The sequence below is a fragment of the Prionailurus bengalensis genome, chromosome D1, assembly GCF_016509475.1.
Source record: "Prionailurus bengalensis isolate Pbe53 chromosome D1, Fcat_Pben_1.1_paternal_pri, whole genome shotgun sequence".
NCBI lineage: Eukaryota > Metazoa > Chordata > Mammalia > Carnivora > Felidae > Prionailurus > Prionailurus bengalensis.
Genome location: NC_057346.1, coordinates 54,455,848 through 54,469,861, shown reverse-complemented (window position 1 = coordinate 54,469,861; position 14,014 = coordinate 54,455,848). Strand labels below are relative to the sequence as shown.

The 14,014-nt window shown below is 38.7% G+C and overlaps 1 protein-coding gene across 1 annotated transcript in view; it reads right to left on the bottom strand.

Annotated features, from left to right (window-relative positions):
- Nucleotides 1-14,014, bottom strand: part of INTS4 (integrator complex subunit 4) — a 118,169-nt gene that overhangs the window by 11,746 nt on the left and 92,409 nt on the right. Inside the window, exons 16-18 of the mRNA XM_043580138.1 lie at nt 9,871-9,964; nt 7,095-7,175; nt 4,222-4,352 (exon numbers count right to left, since the gene is read on the bottom strand). Coding sequence (XP_043436073.1) covers nt 4,222-4,352; nt 7,095-7,175; nt 9,871-9,964 — 306 coding nt within the window. The remainder of the gene's footprint in view (nt 1-4,221; nt 4,353-7,094; nt 7,176-9,870; nt 9,965-14,014) is intronic.

The window sequence follows — 14,014 nt, the reverse complement described above, 5'->3', positions numbered from 1 at the left end:
AAACTTTCTTAACTCTGATAAACTACCAGAAATGGAACTGCAATCTGACAGTGAGGTTCACCCACTAAAGATCCCCAGGAGTAAGAGGGCTGGAAAGGAGACCTCAGGAGGGGGTAAAAAGAAAACAATTCAGCCAAGCAGGATCAATGTGGGGTCTGCCTATATAGAGTCATCTTGTAGAACTTCCCAATAGTAAAACATAAAATAGATTTGGGAACTACCTCCAAACCCCAAAACAGACCAAGAAGCCTCACCTACATGCTATATGAAGTAGGCCTTTATCACTAAGAACCTCCACTTTTTTCTCGGGGTAAGGAAGGAAAGCAGAGGAAAAGTAAAGTCCACTGGGAAACCAAACACTGATCTACTTCCATTTATAAGTATGCAAAGACAATGGAAAATCATTAGATGCTATGATCAGGGCTGTAAAGGAGACCAAGCAGACCTCAGTGAGAGAAAGTCAAGGCAAGAAAGCTCAGAAAATCTTTTTTTTAATTCTAATAAATAACCTCAGTGAGATTAAAGAGGAGATCTGAAAGGATACTGCACTGATAAAGCAAGAGAAACGGCTATGAAAAGGGCACACTGAAGAAAGCATTCTGGTAAATGAACAGTAATAATGAAATCAACTCAAAAGTAAGGAATACTATATTGAAAAATGATGAAAACTGAAGTCATAACTTAAAAGAGCATATTGAGGGGTGCCTGAGTGGCTCAGTCGGTTGGGCGTCTGACTTCGTTTCAGGTCATGATCTCGCGGTTTGTGAGTTCAAGCCCCGCGTCGGGCTCTGTGCTGACAGTCCAGAGCCTGGAGCCTGCTTAGGATTCTGTGTCTCCCTCTCCCTCTGTTACTCCCCTGCTTGCATTCTGTCTTTCTGGCTCTCTCAAAAATAAAAAAAGATTAAAAAAAAAAAAGTTAAAAAAAAGGAGCACATTGAGGAATTTACACAGAATATACAGTAGAAAAGCTAAGACACTGAAATTATGAGAAAAAGATATAAGGGAAAATAGATCCAGAAGACACAACATCCAGTATGACAGACTGGAGTGGATGGAATTAGTAGTAATCAAAGAAATAATGGTTGGGAAAAGATCCCTGAGCTAAAAGCAGAGTTTATACTTCAAAGTCCCACTGAAGGTCAGTTAAAAGCATTGAAAGAAAACATGTATCTACACACATCCTGGTAGAATTTCTGAATTCTAAACAGAGAGGAAAAAAAAGAACCAAGAAAAATAAGGAAACAAAGGAAAGAGAACCAGACTGACATCGGATATCCTAACTGTAACATTAAATACTAAACAGTAACTCAGCAACATTTACAGAGTTCTGAAAGAATTCCAATTATGCATAAGAGCAAAAGAGAGGCAGTTTCGGACATGCAGGGTCTCAATGAGTGTACCACTTACATACTTATTCAGAAAAACAATTACTAGAGAATGCACTCCTGTCAAATAGTGAATTAGAACAAGGAATTTTAGGGGTGCCTGGGTGGCTCAGTCGGTTAAACGTCTGACCAGCTCAGGTCACGATCTTGTGGTTCATGAGGTCAAGCCCCACATTGTGCTCTACACTGACAGCTCTGAGCCTGAAGTATGCTTAGGATTCTGTGTCTCCCTCACCCCCTCCCTCCCCCTCCCCCACTCGTGCTTGCTTTCTCGCTCTCTCAAAAATTAATAAACAGAAAATTTTTTTTAAAAAAGGACAAGGAATTTTAAAAAGCAACTGTGGCACACACACATACACAAATGAGTGAGCAAGTTAGAGCTAACTCATTTTGAAAAAGTACTTATAAAGATTAATGCATACTTTAAGAAAGGATTCTTAAAATAAATACATTATAAAAACATAATAAGCTGAAACTTAATTCCGAACTATTTAACAGTATGAGACAATGAAATAAAAACACATTAGAACTTTCACCTTGATCTGAGGTGACTGTGATAAAGGTGATTAAAAAGTCTATTTAATTTTTTGTGCTAAGTTGAATATGTTTATTAAAAATGTAAGTAAAAATAAGTAAAAATACTATTTCTACAACTAATATAAGCTAACATTTAACAAGTGTTTAGTCTGAATGAGTCAGGCAAGTATTTTAAGAGCTTTACATATAATAATTCGATAATCCTTGCAATATCCCTATGAGGGCGAGGCAGATACTATTATTATCCTAGTTTAATTTCCAGGGATCGAAATGAGGCACAGAAATATTCAGTAACTTGTCCAAGGTTACTAAGTTTCCAAATGGTGGGAATCAAGATCTGAGTCTAAGCAACAAAGAACCATAGTCCTCTTAACCTCTGTCTTGTACTGCCTCTCACTTGAAAAGGTTAGAAGTAGGATCAGAACTCATCCTCGTTTCAGCAGCACATACAAGAGAAGCAGGATCAGAACTTTCAAACCCTTGCATGAAACAAAGATATAAAGAAAACAACCAATCCAGCAAAAGCCAAGAAAGAAAGAAAAGAAAAGAAAAGAAAAGAAAAGAAAAGAAAAGAAAAGAAAAGAAAAGAAAAGAAAAGAAAAAAGAAAGGGAAGAAAAGAAGCAGGAATGCACACAAATGGAAAATATAAATTACTACAGCACAAAGACCAAATATATTAGAGTCTTTGTATAAGGACATGGAAAAATGAAATACTGTTGGGGCAAAAACAGTTTCAAACAGACAGCGAGGCAAACCATAAGAGTCTCAAGTGCAGAGAACAAGCTGAGGGTTGATGGTGGGGGGGCAGTGGGAAATGAGTGATGGGCACTTGCTGGGGTGAGCACTGGGTGTTATATGTAAGCAATGAATCACAGGAATCTACCCCCGAAACAAGAGCACACTGTATGCAACCTATGTTAGCTAACTCGACAATAAATTATATGTTAAAAAAAAAAAGAAATACTGTTGGATGAAATTTAAAGGAGGCAGAACACAAAGTATATCAATGGAGTTTGTATACCTCCACTTATATTAATACGCACACATTTATAATGTAGATGTGTTTATCTGGCTTGGGAAGAGTCTGTTGACAGTTGTTTTAGAAGGGGTAGATTACCAGGGAACCTTCACTTAATCTGCAATATTTAAATTAAAAAAAATTTTTTTTAGTAATTATACATAAAGTGAAGAACATATCTATTTTCTTTAAATAAAAAAGTGTAGATGCCAACACAAGCACCTGTCTTTGCTCAGCTGTGACTGGCAAATAGTAGGGATTAAACATTTGTTAAATGGATGTATGGCTATCTCTAAGATTAAATCACTACCAGATTTTATCAGGTCACTAGATCAAAATAAGTGAAGAAATCAAAAAACATTCAGAATGTTCTTTCTGCCTCGGTATTTTTCAGTGCTTAAAAACACTCCTATTTCCTTCTCTATGCCACATTTAGACTGACACAATCACTTGACTAAGCATCACATGTGTCCTCCACCTGGGAACAAGTTACTGCATTGTATCAAATCTACAATGCATCATTCTTAAGATGCACCTTTATTTTATGAAATAAGAAACGGACAATAAAAACACTTTCAATCAAAATATGGCAAAATCAAAATTAAAAAAGTATAAAATCAAAATTTCAGAGAAGTTAAAATTTTAAATGTGCATCTTAGAACCAATGAAATATGGCAATTCTATTAGAAAGTCCGATAGTGAGCTCTTACTATGTACCAAGTACCATGTTAAGTGCTTCTACATGTATTATCCCATTTATTCTTCATAAAAACCCCATGAGACAGATGCTGTCATCATTCTCTTTTTACAGACAGGGAAACAAGGCACAGAGAGGCTTAAAAAAACCCATTCATAATCAAACAACTAGGAAGTGGAGAGGTCTGGGTTTGAACAAGGTAGTCTCACTACACTGCACATTCTCTTAATTTGTCTTCACTGCCTCGGAGAGCCTACTAGTCCCTTCAGAAGAGAAAAAATGGTTCCTGGCACTAAATTCTTAAAGAAATCTAGCAAGGACCAAAAAGAATGTCATTGTTGCCTAATCAAGTCTTATGTTGTGCTGTAGGCAACAGAGAGCCACTGGAGGGGTTTTCCAGAGACTTAATTTGTTCCAAAGATAGAACTTGGAATATCTGAGAAAATGAAGAGTTTGTATACCTCTTAGCTAATCTTTCCTAAGAATCTTTTCACTTCTCATTAACTTTGGTGAGATCTCTGAATGCATTTGGAAACGTCTTTGAAAGGACTGTGCCTCACTTTTAGCCAGCCACACATCTTACCCTCGAGTAGTCCGTGCTGTTACTATAAGTTGCAAGGCTTTGGCCTGCAGCCTCATGTGATGGATAATCACCACCTGTTTGTTCTCCACACCACTGTACATGAACTCCATTTTGTAGGTCTCTTCCATGATCTATAAGGAAAGGTAATTAACAATCAGTAAAAGTATCATAATGGTCTTGAGAGCAACACAGAATTCTAGGTGCAATTCTGAACTGAGTTTGTTTTTAAGTAGGCTCCATGCCTAACATGGAGACCAATGCAGGGCTCAAACTCACGACCCTGAGACTGAGACTCCACCTGAGATTAAAAGTCAGATGCTTAACCAACTGAGCTACCCAGGCACCCCTGAACTGAGTTTTAATACTGAACTGAGATATTTAAGTGCCTATGGTGACAGAAATTAGGATAATTTGATAAAAATTAATATGTGTTGTGAGAAATTACTCTAGTATATCTTACAAAAAGAGAGCAAGTTGTTTTGTTAGTTAAAAAAAAAGATTTTCGGGGGGGCACCTGGGTGGCTCAGTCGGTTAAGCATCCGATTCTTGACTTCAGCTCAGGTCATGATCTCATGGTTTGTGAGTTCGAGCCCCACAGAGGGCTCTGTGCTGGCAGTGTGGAGCCTGCCTGGGATTCTGTCTCCCTGTGTCCCTCTCCTGTTTGCTCTTTCTCTCTCAAATAAAGATAATACTTGAAAAAAAAAAAAGACTTTTGGGGTGGCTGCGTGGCTCAGTCGGTTAAGCATCTGACTTTGGCTCAAGTCATGATCTCAGGGCTTCTGAGTTGGAGCTCTCTGTCAGGCTCTGTCCTGACAACTCAGAGCCTAAAGCCTGCTTTAGACTGTCTTCCTCTCTCTCTCTGCCCGCCCCCAACCCCCATGCTCACTTGCTCTCTCTCTCAAAAATAAATAAAATTTAAAAAAAAAGACTTTCATCTGGTAACAAAGTCATCTTAGTTGATGACGTGAAGATATTAAAAGTTTAATCACTGATAAAACTGTAAAGCACTGTTTGTTACCCTTAAACTGTGGGTACAAATGAATAAACACTGTGTATGGACACCCAACCCCAGGAAAAGTCCTCAAGGATTTAGCATCAGGAACCATTAACCCCGTATTAGTCATCCAGACAGACTGTTCTATGGGCCTGGTCTGTTGAAGGGAGTCTGGAGAGAGAACAAGTGCAGAAAACAAGGTCTATGACCTCAGCTCAAGCCCAGTGCATTAAGCTCTTGCTCTCTTCTATCCAAATCAGCTACTCCCATCCAATGATACTTCTCTCCCGAATCTGTGCTTGTCTTCCTTTGAGGGCTTTGGGGTCAGAGAAAGGACTCCAGACTCTCCCACAACTGGCAGTAAGACAATTATATAGTGCCTCAGTTTCATTATCAGATAAAACAGGGAAGAAACAGCCCCAAAGTCATAAAATTTAAAGGATAAAATGGAGCATGGAAAGCACTTAGTACAGTATCTGGAACCTAGTAATGAGGATTCCTTTCCCCTCTTCCTCTCAGATTACTGCTCCCTGGTCCCATCCTTGCCATTCTGGAGTACTAGTCATTAGGCTCTATTCCCCTACAATAAGCCACAGAGCAGATCTGAGGAGGAATCTAGGTTAGATGAAAGATCAAGTAGAACAAGGGAAACAAAACACTGTGGGTATCAGGAGCTATGGGCTCAATTCCCTAATTCTACTACCTATAGCTCTATGAATTTAACCTGCTGATCCTTAACTGTTCAATCTATAAAATGGACTTAATATTTATTCTTATTAAACCTAATGGGATTACTGTGATAATTAATTAAAATAGACCTGAAATTACTTAGTGAACTGTACTTTATTTTTTTTTTTAATTTTTTTTTTCAATGTTTGTTTATTTTTGGGACAGAGAGAGACAGAGCATGAACGGGGGAGGGGCAGAGAGAGAGGGAGACACAGAATCGGAAACAGGCTCCAGGCTCTGAGCCATCAGCCCAGAGCCTGACGCGGGGCTCGAACTCACGGACCGCGAGATCGTGACCTGGCTGAAGTCGGACGCTTAACCGATGCGCCACCCAGGCGCCCCTAGTGAACTGTACTTTAACAATCACAGTCACCATCTTTAGCTTGCTACTGGGTCATAATGACTCGGTCATATACCGACTCCCAGTCTGGAAGACATGACCCAGAGAAGAGTTCACTAAATCCCAATACCTAAGAATGAAGGGAAACTGCTCAAAGCTACACAGAAATAAATTCAAGGCAAATATAATTAAAAGCTACTTAATGAACTGAGGACAACATAAGGACCTTTTAACATTCAAGAGATGGTACAGGCTAAAAATATAAACAACCTCAAAATGAGTTCAGCTATACTTTCAGATGAACGATTTATGACAGTATTTATTGGATTCTAGTCTATCTAAAATACAAACTGATAATAATATATTTTTAGAACAATAAAGCATCTTAGAAATCATCCAGTTAAAGGGTACCTGGCTGGCTCAGTCAGTTAAGCATCTGGTTTGATCTTGGCTCAGGTCACGATCTCACAGTTTGTGAGACTGAGCCCTGAGTCAGGCTCTGTGCTGACACTGCGGAGCCTGCTTGGGATTTTCTGTCTCCCTTTCTCTTCCCTCTGCCCTAGGACAGAGGGATGGAACAAAGGGAGGAAGGGAAGAAAGAAGGGAGGAAGGGAGGGAGGGAAGAAGGAAGCAAGCAAGCCAGTGCTGTGTCCCCTAATTATGCTGCTTCTCATATCACTAACTTCTGTCACAGGCTGGAACTGGGGAGGCCACAACAGAGGCGTGGAGCCATGTGAAAGCCTCTGACTCCAACTTAGACGAGACAATTCCTAGACAGAGATCCATTTGAGAAGGTCCCGGTACGTTTACCTGTTTTGCTGCTGCTGAGGCCAAATCACTCTGCTTCAAATACAATGGGGCAGCCACATTCCAAAGCTTTTCTTGCAAGGCCTACACAGACAAATCAGGAGAGAAATGAACAAAGAGATCAAAAAGACTGGCATGTCATTTGAGGCTTATGTGTTTGTTTTGCTTTGGAAATCTACCGCATTAGGACTTCCTCTCAATCTTATTCTTTTAAGCTAATAAACCCTGCCTACTATAAAGAAAGAGGAAACCAAAGGTTTGAGCTCCTCCCCATTCAATCCAATTCCTGTCCCAAAGGCCCTACATCCAGATCAGATCAGTGCTTGCAAGCAAAGGGCAGGAGCCATCCAGGTCTCACCAAAATGTGCAAGCAAGCGAGCTTCCAGGGTTCTCGTCCTTCCTTGTTCCCAGAGCCACTAGACTACCTAGGCTGCCTCGACCCTTCTTCCTTGAACTTCCTTCCAAGCTCCTTCCATGGGGCTTTTATTTTGCCCCATGTTCACTATCCTTTGAACAGCCTATCACCTTACTGACATACCCAACCTAGAAATCAACAGGCTTTCCTAGATTCCTCTCTCTCTCTCCATCTGTGTTCAAAACGAGCACTAAGAGCCACAATTTTACCTTCCATCTCTCTCCTCTCATCTGAACAGCCCCATCTTTCAACTCTCTTATAAATCTCTGCTGTAGTCCCTTATTTTCAGTCCTTCCTCATTACAGACATAATTTAATGGCTTTACAGAAAACCTAAACTAACAATTTCCCAATAGAAGCGTAACATAAACCACATACATAATTTTATGTTTTCTAGTAGCCACATTTTTATAAGTAAAAAGAGGTAAAATTAATTTTAATAGTATAGTTTATTTAACCTAGTGTATTTATTGTAATTTCACTAAAAAGTCAGTATTTTAAAAAATTAATAGTTTACATTCTTTTTTCATACCAACTCTAAGAAATCAGTGTGTATTTAGCATTTATAGCACATCTCAATTTGAACTAACGTTTCAAGTAATCAATAGTCACATGTACCTGGTGAGGATCCAGTTAAGACAGTAGCAGGTCTAAATTATAGATACAGAAATTTTTAAATCACCCAAATCATACTACCCTTGTTTTTGAAAATTCATTTCAAGTCATTTCTTATATGTATGCTTTTTATATAGCTGTAGTCTCAAAGCAGAAATAATTTTGTATGCTTTTTTGGTACATAACATTAACTGTATTTTGTCATGGTGTATAATTCTTCATAAAGATCATTACTGGCTACAGAATATACTGTTGAGTAGTTGTGCCAGAATTTACTTCGCTTTTACCCTGTTATCAAACATTTGCCTGTCTTTGGTTCTAAGCCTTTTCCCCTTACCTACCCTGACACTCCATGACACTGAGTGAACAACATAGTTCTATGTTCTTCGTAGGAATATTTTCTTCTCTTTTTCTACTGTAGAAAACCGGATTCTTTTTAAAGACCTGCTTGTATTCCTTATAGAGATAAGAAGCCAAGAAAGAAGGAATACTAATAATGACATGGCATTCACTATGTGTCAAACAATAAGCACAGGGCTCTTACACACCTTGCTTGTTACCAGTCCTTACCTAGGTAGAATTATTATTAGCCCTGTTACACAGAGCTTTGGAAAAGACAAAAAACTTTGCGAAATGGCACAGAGGAACTTTTGGGGATAATGGAAATGCTCTACATCTTGACTGGTGGTGGTTACACAGGTATACACATCATACACATTTGAAAGAATCTATCTAGCCAAACAAGAGCTGTTTAAATCCCAACCCATTTCAGTATACACACCCACCTCCACATATATACACACACCTGCAAAGTCCTAAGCTCACGTATCTTAAAGTGAGAAATAATTTCTAACTACTCCATTTACTCTGACTTTAGTCAAATATCATAATTACTTCAGGGGCGCCTAGGTGGCTCAGTCGGTCAAGTTTCCAACTCTTAATTTCAATTCAGGTCATGATCTCACATTCGTGAGTTGGAGCCCCGCATCGGGCTCTTGCTTCCAGTGCAAAGCCTGCTTGGGATTCTCTCTGCCCCTCCTGCATTCATGCTCCCTCTCTCTCAAAATAAATAAACTTAAAAAAAAGAAAAAAACTTAAAAAAATATAATAATCACTCTAAAGAATAAGTAACTAAAGACACTTGGAACTAAAGCCAAGATAAAGACATATAAAGTAAGAGGGATCCCCTAAATCCTAAACCTAAATTTAGAGAACTCTACTGCAGAAGCTGAAAGCTACTGAACTAATTGAACACATTTTCAACTCAGCAAACTGAAACGGCTTCTTGGTTACCAACTTTGTGTGTGTATATATGAAATCTGACCACCTAATATAGAATGCCAGCAAGGTGGCCATTTTAAAAGCAATGAAATCAACCTTTGACTAATAAGACTTCGACAAAGTAAAACTGGCATTTTAAGAAAATAATATAAAAGTTCTATGCTAATCAAATTATAAAAACCAATTTAAAATCCATATGATTCTAATGAAAATGTTATCCAATCTACTCTAATTATATAATGATAAAAGAATACTTCCAAATTAAAAAATTTAAATTCCCACACAAGTTAACAATTCTTTAGAGACAAATATAATTACACTGCCAAGTAAATAATTTCTCCACTGCTAAGCAGCTACATAAGACTGTACATTAATGGCCTAAAAGAACTGCTGAATCCATTCAAGTGCATTCTTATACACTTTATGCACATTATAAGCACAGTCACAAACATAATGGATTCAAGCCCACCTTGATGAGAAGAAGTTGACACCGAAGATAGGTAGCAGAGAAGTCAGCAACTCCTGCTAATTCAGACTGAAGTTCTCCAAGTCTTTGCAGATCCCTATGGTAAATAAAACCCCAAGCCACACATTGGATAGGGATAATGATATCAATATAAAGATCACAACAAAAGCATTTTACCATTTTATACCTAGTAAATAAATTCGCCACAAATTCTTTTTCAAAGACTTTATTTTTTTAAGTAATCTTTACACCCTTTGTGGGGCTCAAACTCAAAACCCCAAAATCAAGAATTGTGCGCTCTACTGACTGAGCCAACCAGGTGCCCCACAATGACAGAACCCAATGCTGGAGTGATTATAATGAAATTGGTTCACTCATGCTTTGGTAGCAGTTTAAGCAAATACAATTCTTTTAGAAAGTAACACTGCACTACATTATAAAAGCCATACACATGGTCAAATATTTTGATCAGTAGCTTTATGCTGAGAAATAATTCTACGGGAAATATCCAACAGAAATATGTAAGTGATGAATCATGGAATTCTACTCCTGAAACCAATATTGCACCGTATGTGAACTAAAATTTAAATTTAAAAAATTGCTTAAAAACAAATGAATTGCTTTATACCCCACAACATTCACTCTTGTACAGGCTATTATAGTGGAATATTCTACAGACATTAAAATATAAAATGGTAGTAAGGTGTATGATCTCAACTATGTAAAAACTATGTGTAGAAGAAAAATATAGCAAAGTGGTTTTCTGGATAGAGGTATTAGGTGCTTTTTAGTGCCTTCTCCCAACTGTGCTTTGTTTTCCATACAATAGACAAGTATTTTTTGTTATCATCAGGAAAAAAAAATTTTTTTTAAGATACTGTAGTAGGCTTTGTTGGCTCCTTACCCATTTAGCCATTCTGTACTTCTTCCTCACTAACTGAACTCTGATTTTGTTCAAGGGAAGGTGTCCTCAAACCCAGTTCCAGGTAGATTCTGATTGAACTAAGCCAATTAGTATATGTCATCTCCCTGGTTACGTGACTTAAGTTGGCCTTGTCAGTCCTAATGCAAGGACGTATATTCCATGCTTGGAGCAGGTCTGAGAGTGTCTCTGTCTTTCTGTCTCTACCTCTAACATGCGCTAGACTGAACAAGAGCACTTACAGTCCTGACTGCCTGGCAGCCATACTGTAACTCTAAAAGAAAAAAGCCTTGGGATAAAGCAAATGCTGAGGATAAGAAAAATCCAGAGAGACAAAAGAACTGGATCTTCAATGATGTAAATGAACTACTTGACCATACCATACTTAGAACTGCCTCCGATTTTCTATTCGTATGAAGAAATAAAAAGCCACTGTAAGCTAGTTTGAGATGAGGTTGTCAGATACCTGAAACTAAAAGTATCCTAGCTGGATACAGGTACAGACAAAATGATTGCAAAAATATAAAACAGAGTTGCCCGTGGACAAGAAAACAGAGAGTGGCACACACAGATAAAATTGTGTGGGGGCTGGAATTATGGATTTCAAATTTTTAATCTGTTGAATAGACAATACATACCAAGCTATAGAATTAACCAATGAAGTATAGAATTCAAAAGATACTATAGGATATGCAATTAAGTTAGTCCACCTTCCTATCCCATTGCACCACTAAGCAGTACACCCTTCTCACAGGCAACCACCATTGCCAGTTTCTTTTAAATTCTTCTGGGGATACATAGGGGTGCCTGGGCGGCTCAGTTGGTTGAGCATCCAACTTCAGCTCAGGTCATGATCTCACAGTTCATGAGTTTGGGGCCCCGTGTTGGGCTGGCTCGGTGCTGACTGATCAGAGCCTGGAGCCTGCTTCTGACTCTGTGTCTCCCTCTCTCTCTGCTCCTCCCCAACTCATGCTCTGTCTCTCTCTCTCAAAAATAAACATTAAAATTTTTTTTCTTTAATTCTTCTGGGGAAACACTATACATCTACAAAAAAAACACAACACATTGTTTTTCTTTTTTCTTTTTTGGTGGGGGGGAGAAGTGTGTGTGTTTGTGTAACCTAATAATCCACCTCAGAAAGCATTCATGGAAAGTGGTCTTGTTTTTTAATGGCAAAATCAAAATTTCATATAGAAATGACAGCTGTGAAAACCTGAAGATCTGGGTCACAAGGAAAGTGGAGTGGCATAAAGTTTCACAATATAAAGTTCATCATATAAAGTTTCACAATAGCCTGTACAAAACTGTCCACTGGAGTAAACCCATCCCTTTAATCTCATGCAACTTAAAAAAAAAAAAAAGTTTATTTATTTTAATGTTTATTTATTTTTCAGAAAAAGAGAGAAAAGGGGAGGGGCAAAGAGAGAGGGAGACAGGATCAGAAGTGGGCTCTGTACTGACAGCAGAGAGCCTGAGGCAGGTCTGGAACTCACCAACTGCGAGATCATGACGTGAGCAGAAGTCAGATGCTTAACCAACTGAGCCACCCAGGTCCCCCTCATGCAACTTTTTAATAGCTAATGCTGCCGCCTACGGACCTTGATATCAGGAAGGAGATGCCCCAGAAAAGGACACAGAATGAGTTCTTCCCAAAGTGACTGAAAAAATTAGGACCAGTGCCTTACAGATCCATCTCTTGTGAGTTTTGGTGGCTGGAGCGGTTCCTGGAGTGTGCTGTTGTCGGTATCCAGCACAGTAAAAGGCAAGGCCCTGTACTAGCTAACCACACCTGTGCAATGCTACTTTGGTGGCCAGCTGGTCCCTCTCTTTTCACATCTCGGATGTCTCTCTTGTGAAGACAGCCCTGAATCGCTGTATTTCTGAAACGTTTCCTCTCCAGGAAGATTCTGCCTTTCTGTTAACAATTATAGTGAACACTGACCAGCTGACTATACATTAGCTGACGGCTATCCGGTGTTAAGCTATTCTACAGCCCCTACACTGCCACAATTGTTCTCAGTTGCACAGAACAAGATGTAACCCAACCAGCCACGGGAAATCTGAACTACTGTACAAGCAAAATAAGAAACGTGCTAACCTGGACAAAATGCCCTTATCGTACTGTTTCCTCTCTGTGCCTATCTATGCCCACAATCCTCAGGAAGCCTAATTTTAAACATCCATCAGGAAACTATAAACTCTTTAATGAGACAGGTACAAAGAGCACCATCTATGTGCACTATACTAGGTGTGCTAGGTGTTTCCTTACTTGAGCCTATTTAATCCTGACACTGCAAATTGCAATTAATCCTAATTCACTGAGAATGAAAGGGAAGATCAGAGTTTAAGTAGTTTGCCCAAGGTTACAAGACTAATGAGTAGCAAAAACAGGCCTTGAACTCCGGTCTGTCTGAACTCCACAAATCTTTTTTTTTTTAATAAAGCATATCATATTTCATTTATTTATTTAATATTAAAGTATGTTTTAATGTTTATTTATTTTTGAGAGAGAGAAAGAAAGCAGAGAAGGGGCAGCGAGAGAGGGGGAACAGAGTATCTGATGTAGGCTCTGTGCTGACAGCAGACAGCCCGATGTGGGGCTCGAACTCACAAACCACGAGATCATGATGTGAGCCTAAGTCAGATGTTTAAACAACTAAGCCACCCAGGCACACTAAAGTCTTTTCATTTATTTATGAACTGCATCAAACACAGATGACACCTAAATGGATTTAAAACTAGATGCATAGTAAATCCTATTTCTACAAATGTGATTTGAGAGGGCAAAAGTGCCCCTCCCAGGAACACATACTTCAGCAATCCTTAGTCCACATGTTGGCACTAAGTACCATTTATAAAGTTTGGACTGGATTTACTTACAAAATGTCAAGAGCTTGTCTACTCTGTCAGAAGAGCCACAATTTAAATTTTAAAACACTTCATAAATGGCTATTATCTATGTAACTGCTATTCTCAAAATACCTTGCATAGATCATGATAATAATCTTCACAACAGTCCTATGAGCAGGTACATACAACCCTCAAATTACAGATGAGGGTGTTGAGGCCCAAGATCATGAGCCTAGGAAATGATAAAAATTAAGGCTTCAATCAATTCCTTTGGATTTTAAATCTCATTATCCCAGGTGCATTTGTGTCCTACAAACTGTTAACCAGAAACAGAGCAGTGTGACCAGATGGAAGGGCTAGAAAGACCTATGTTCT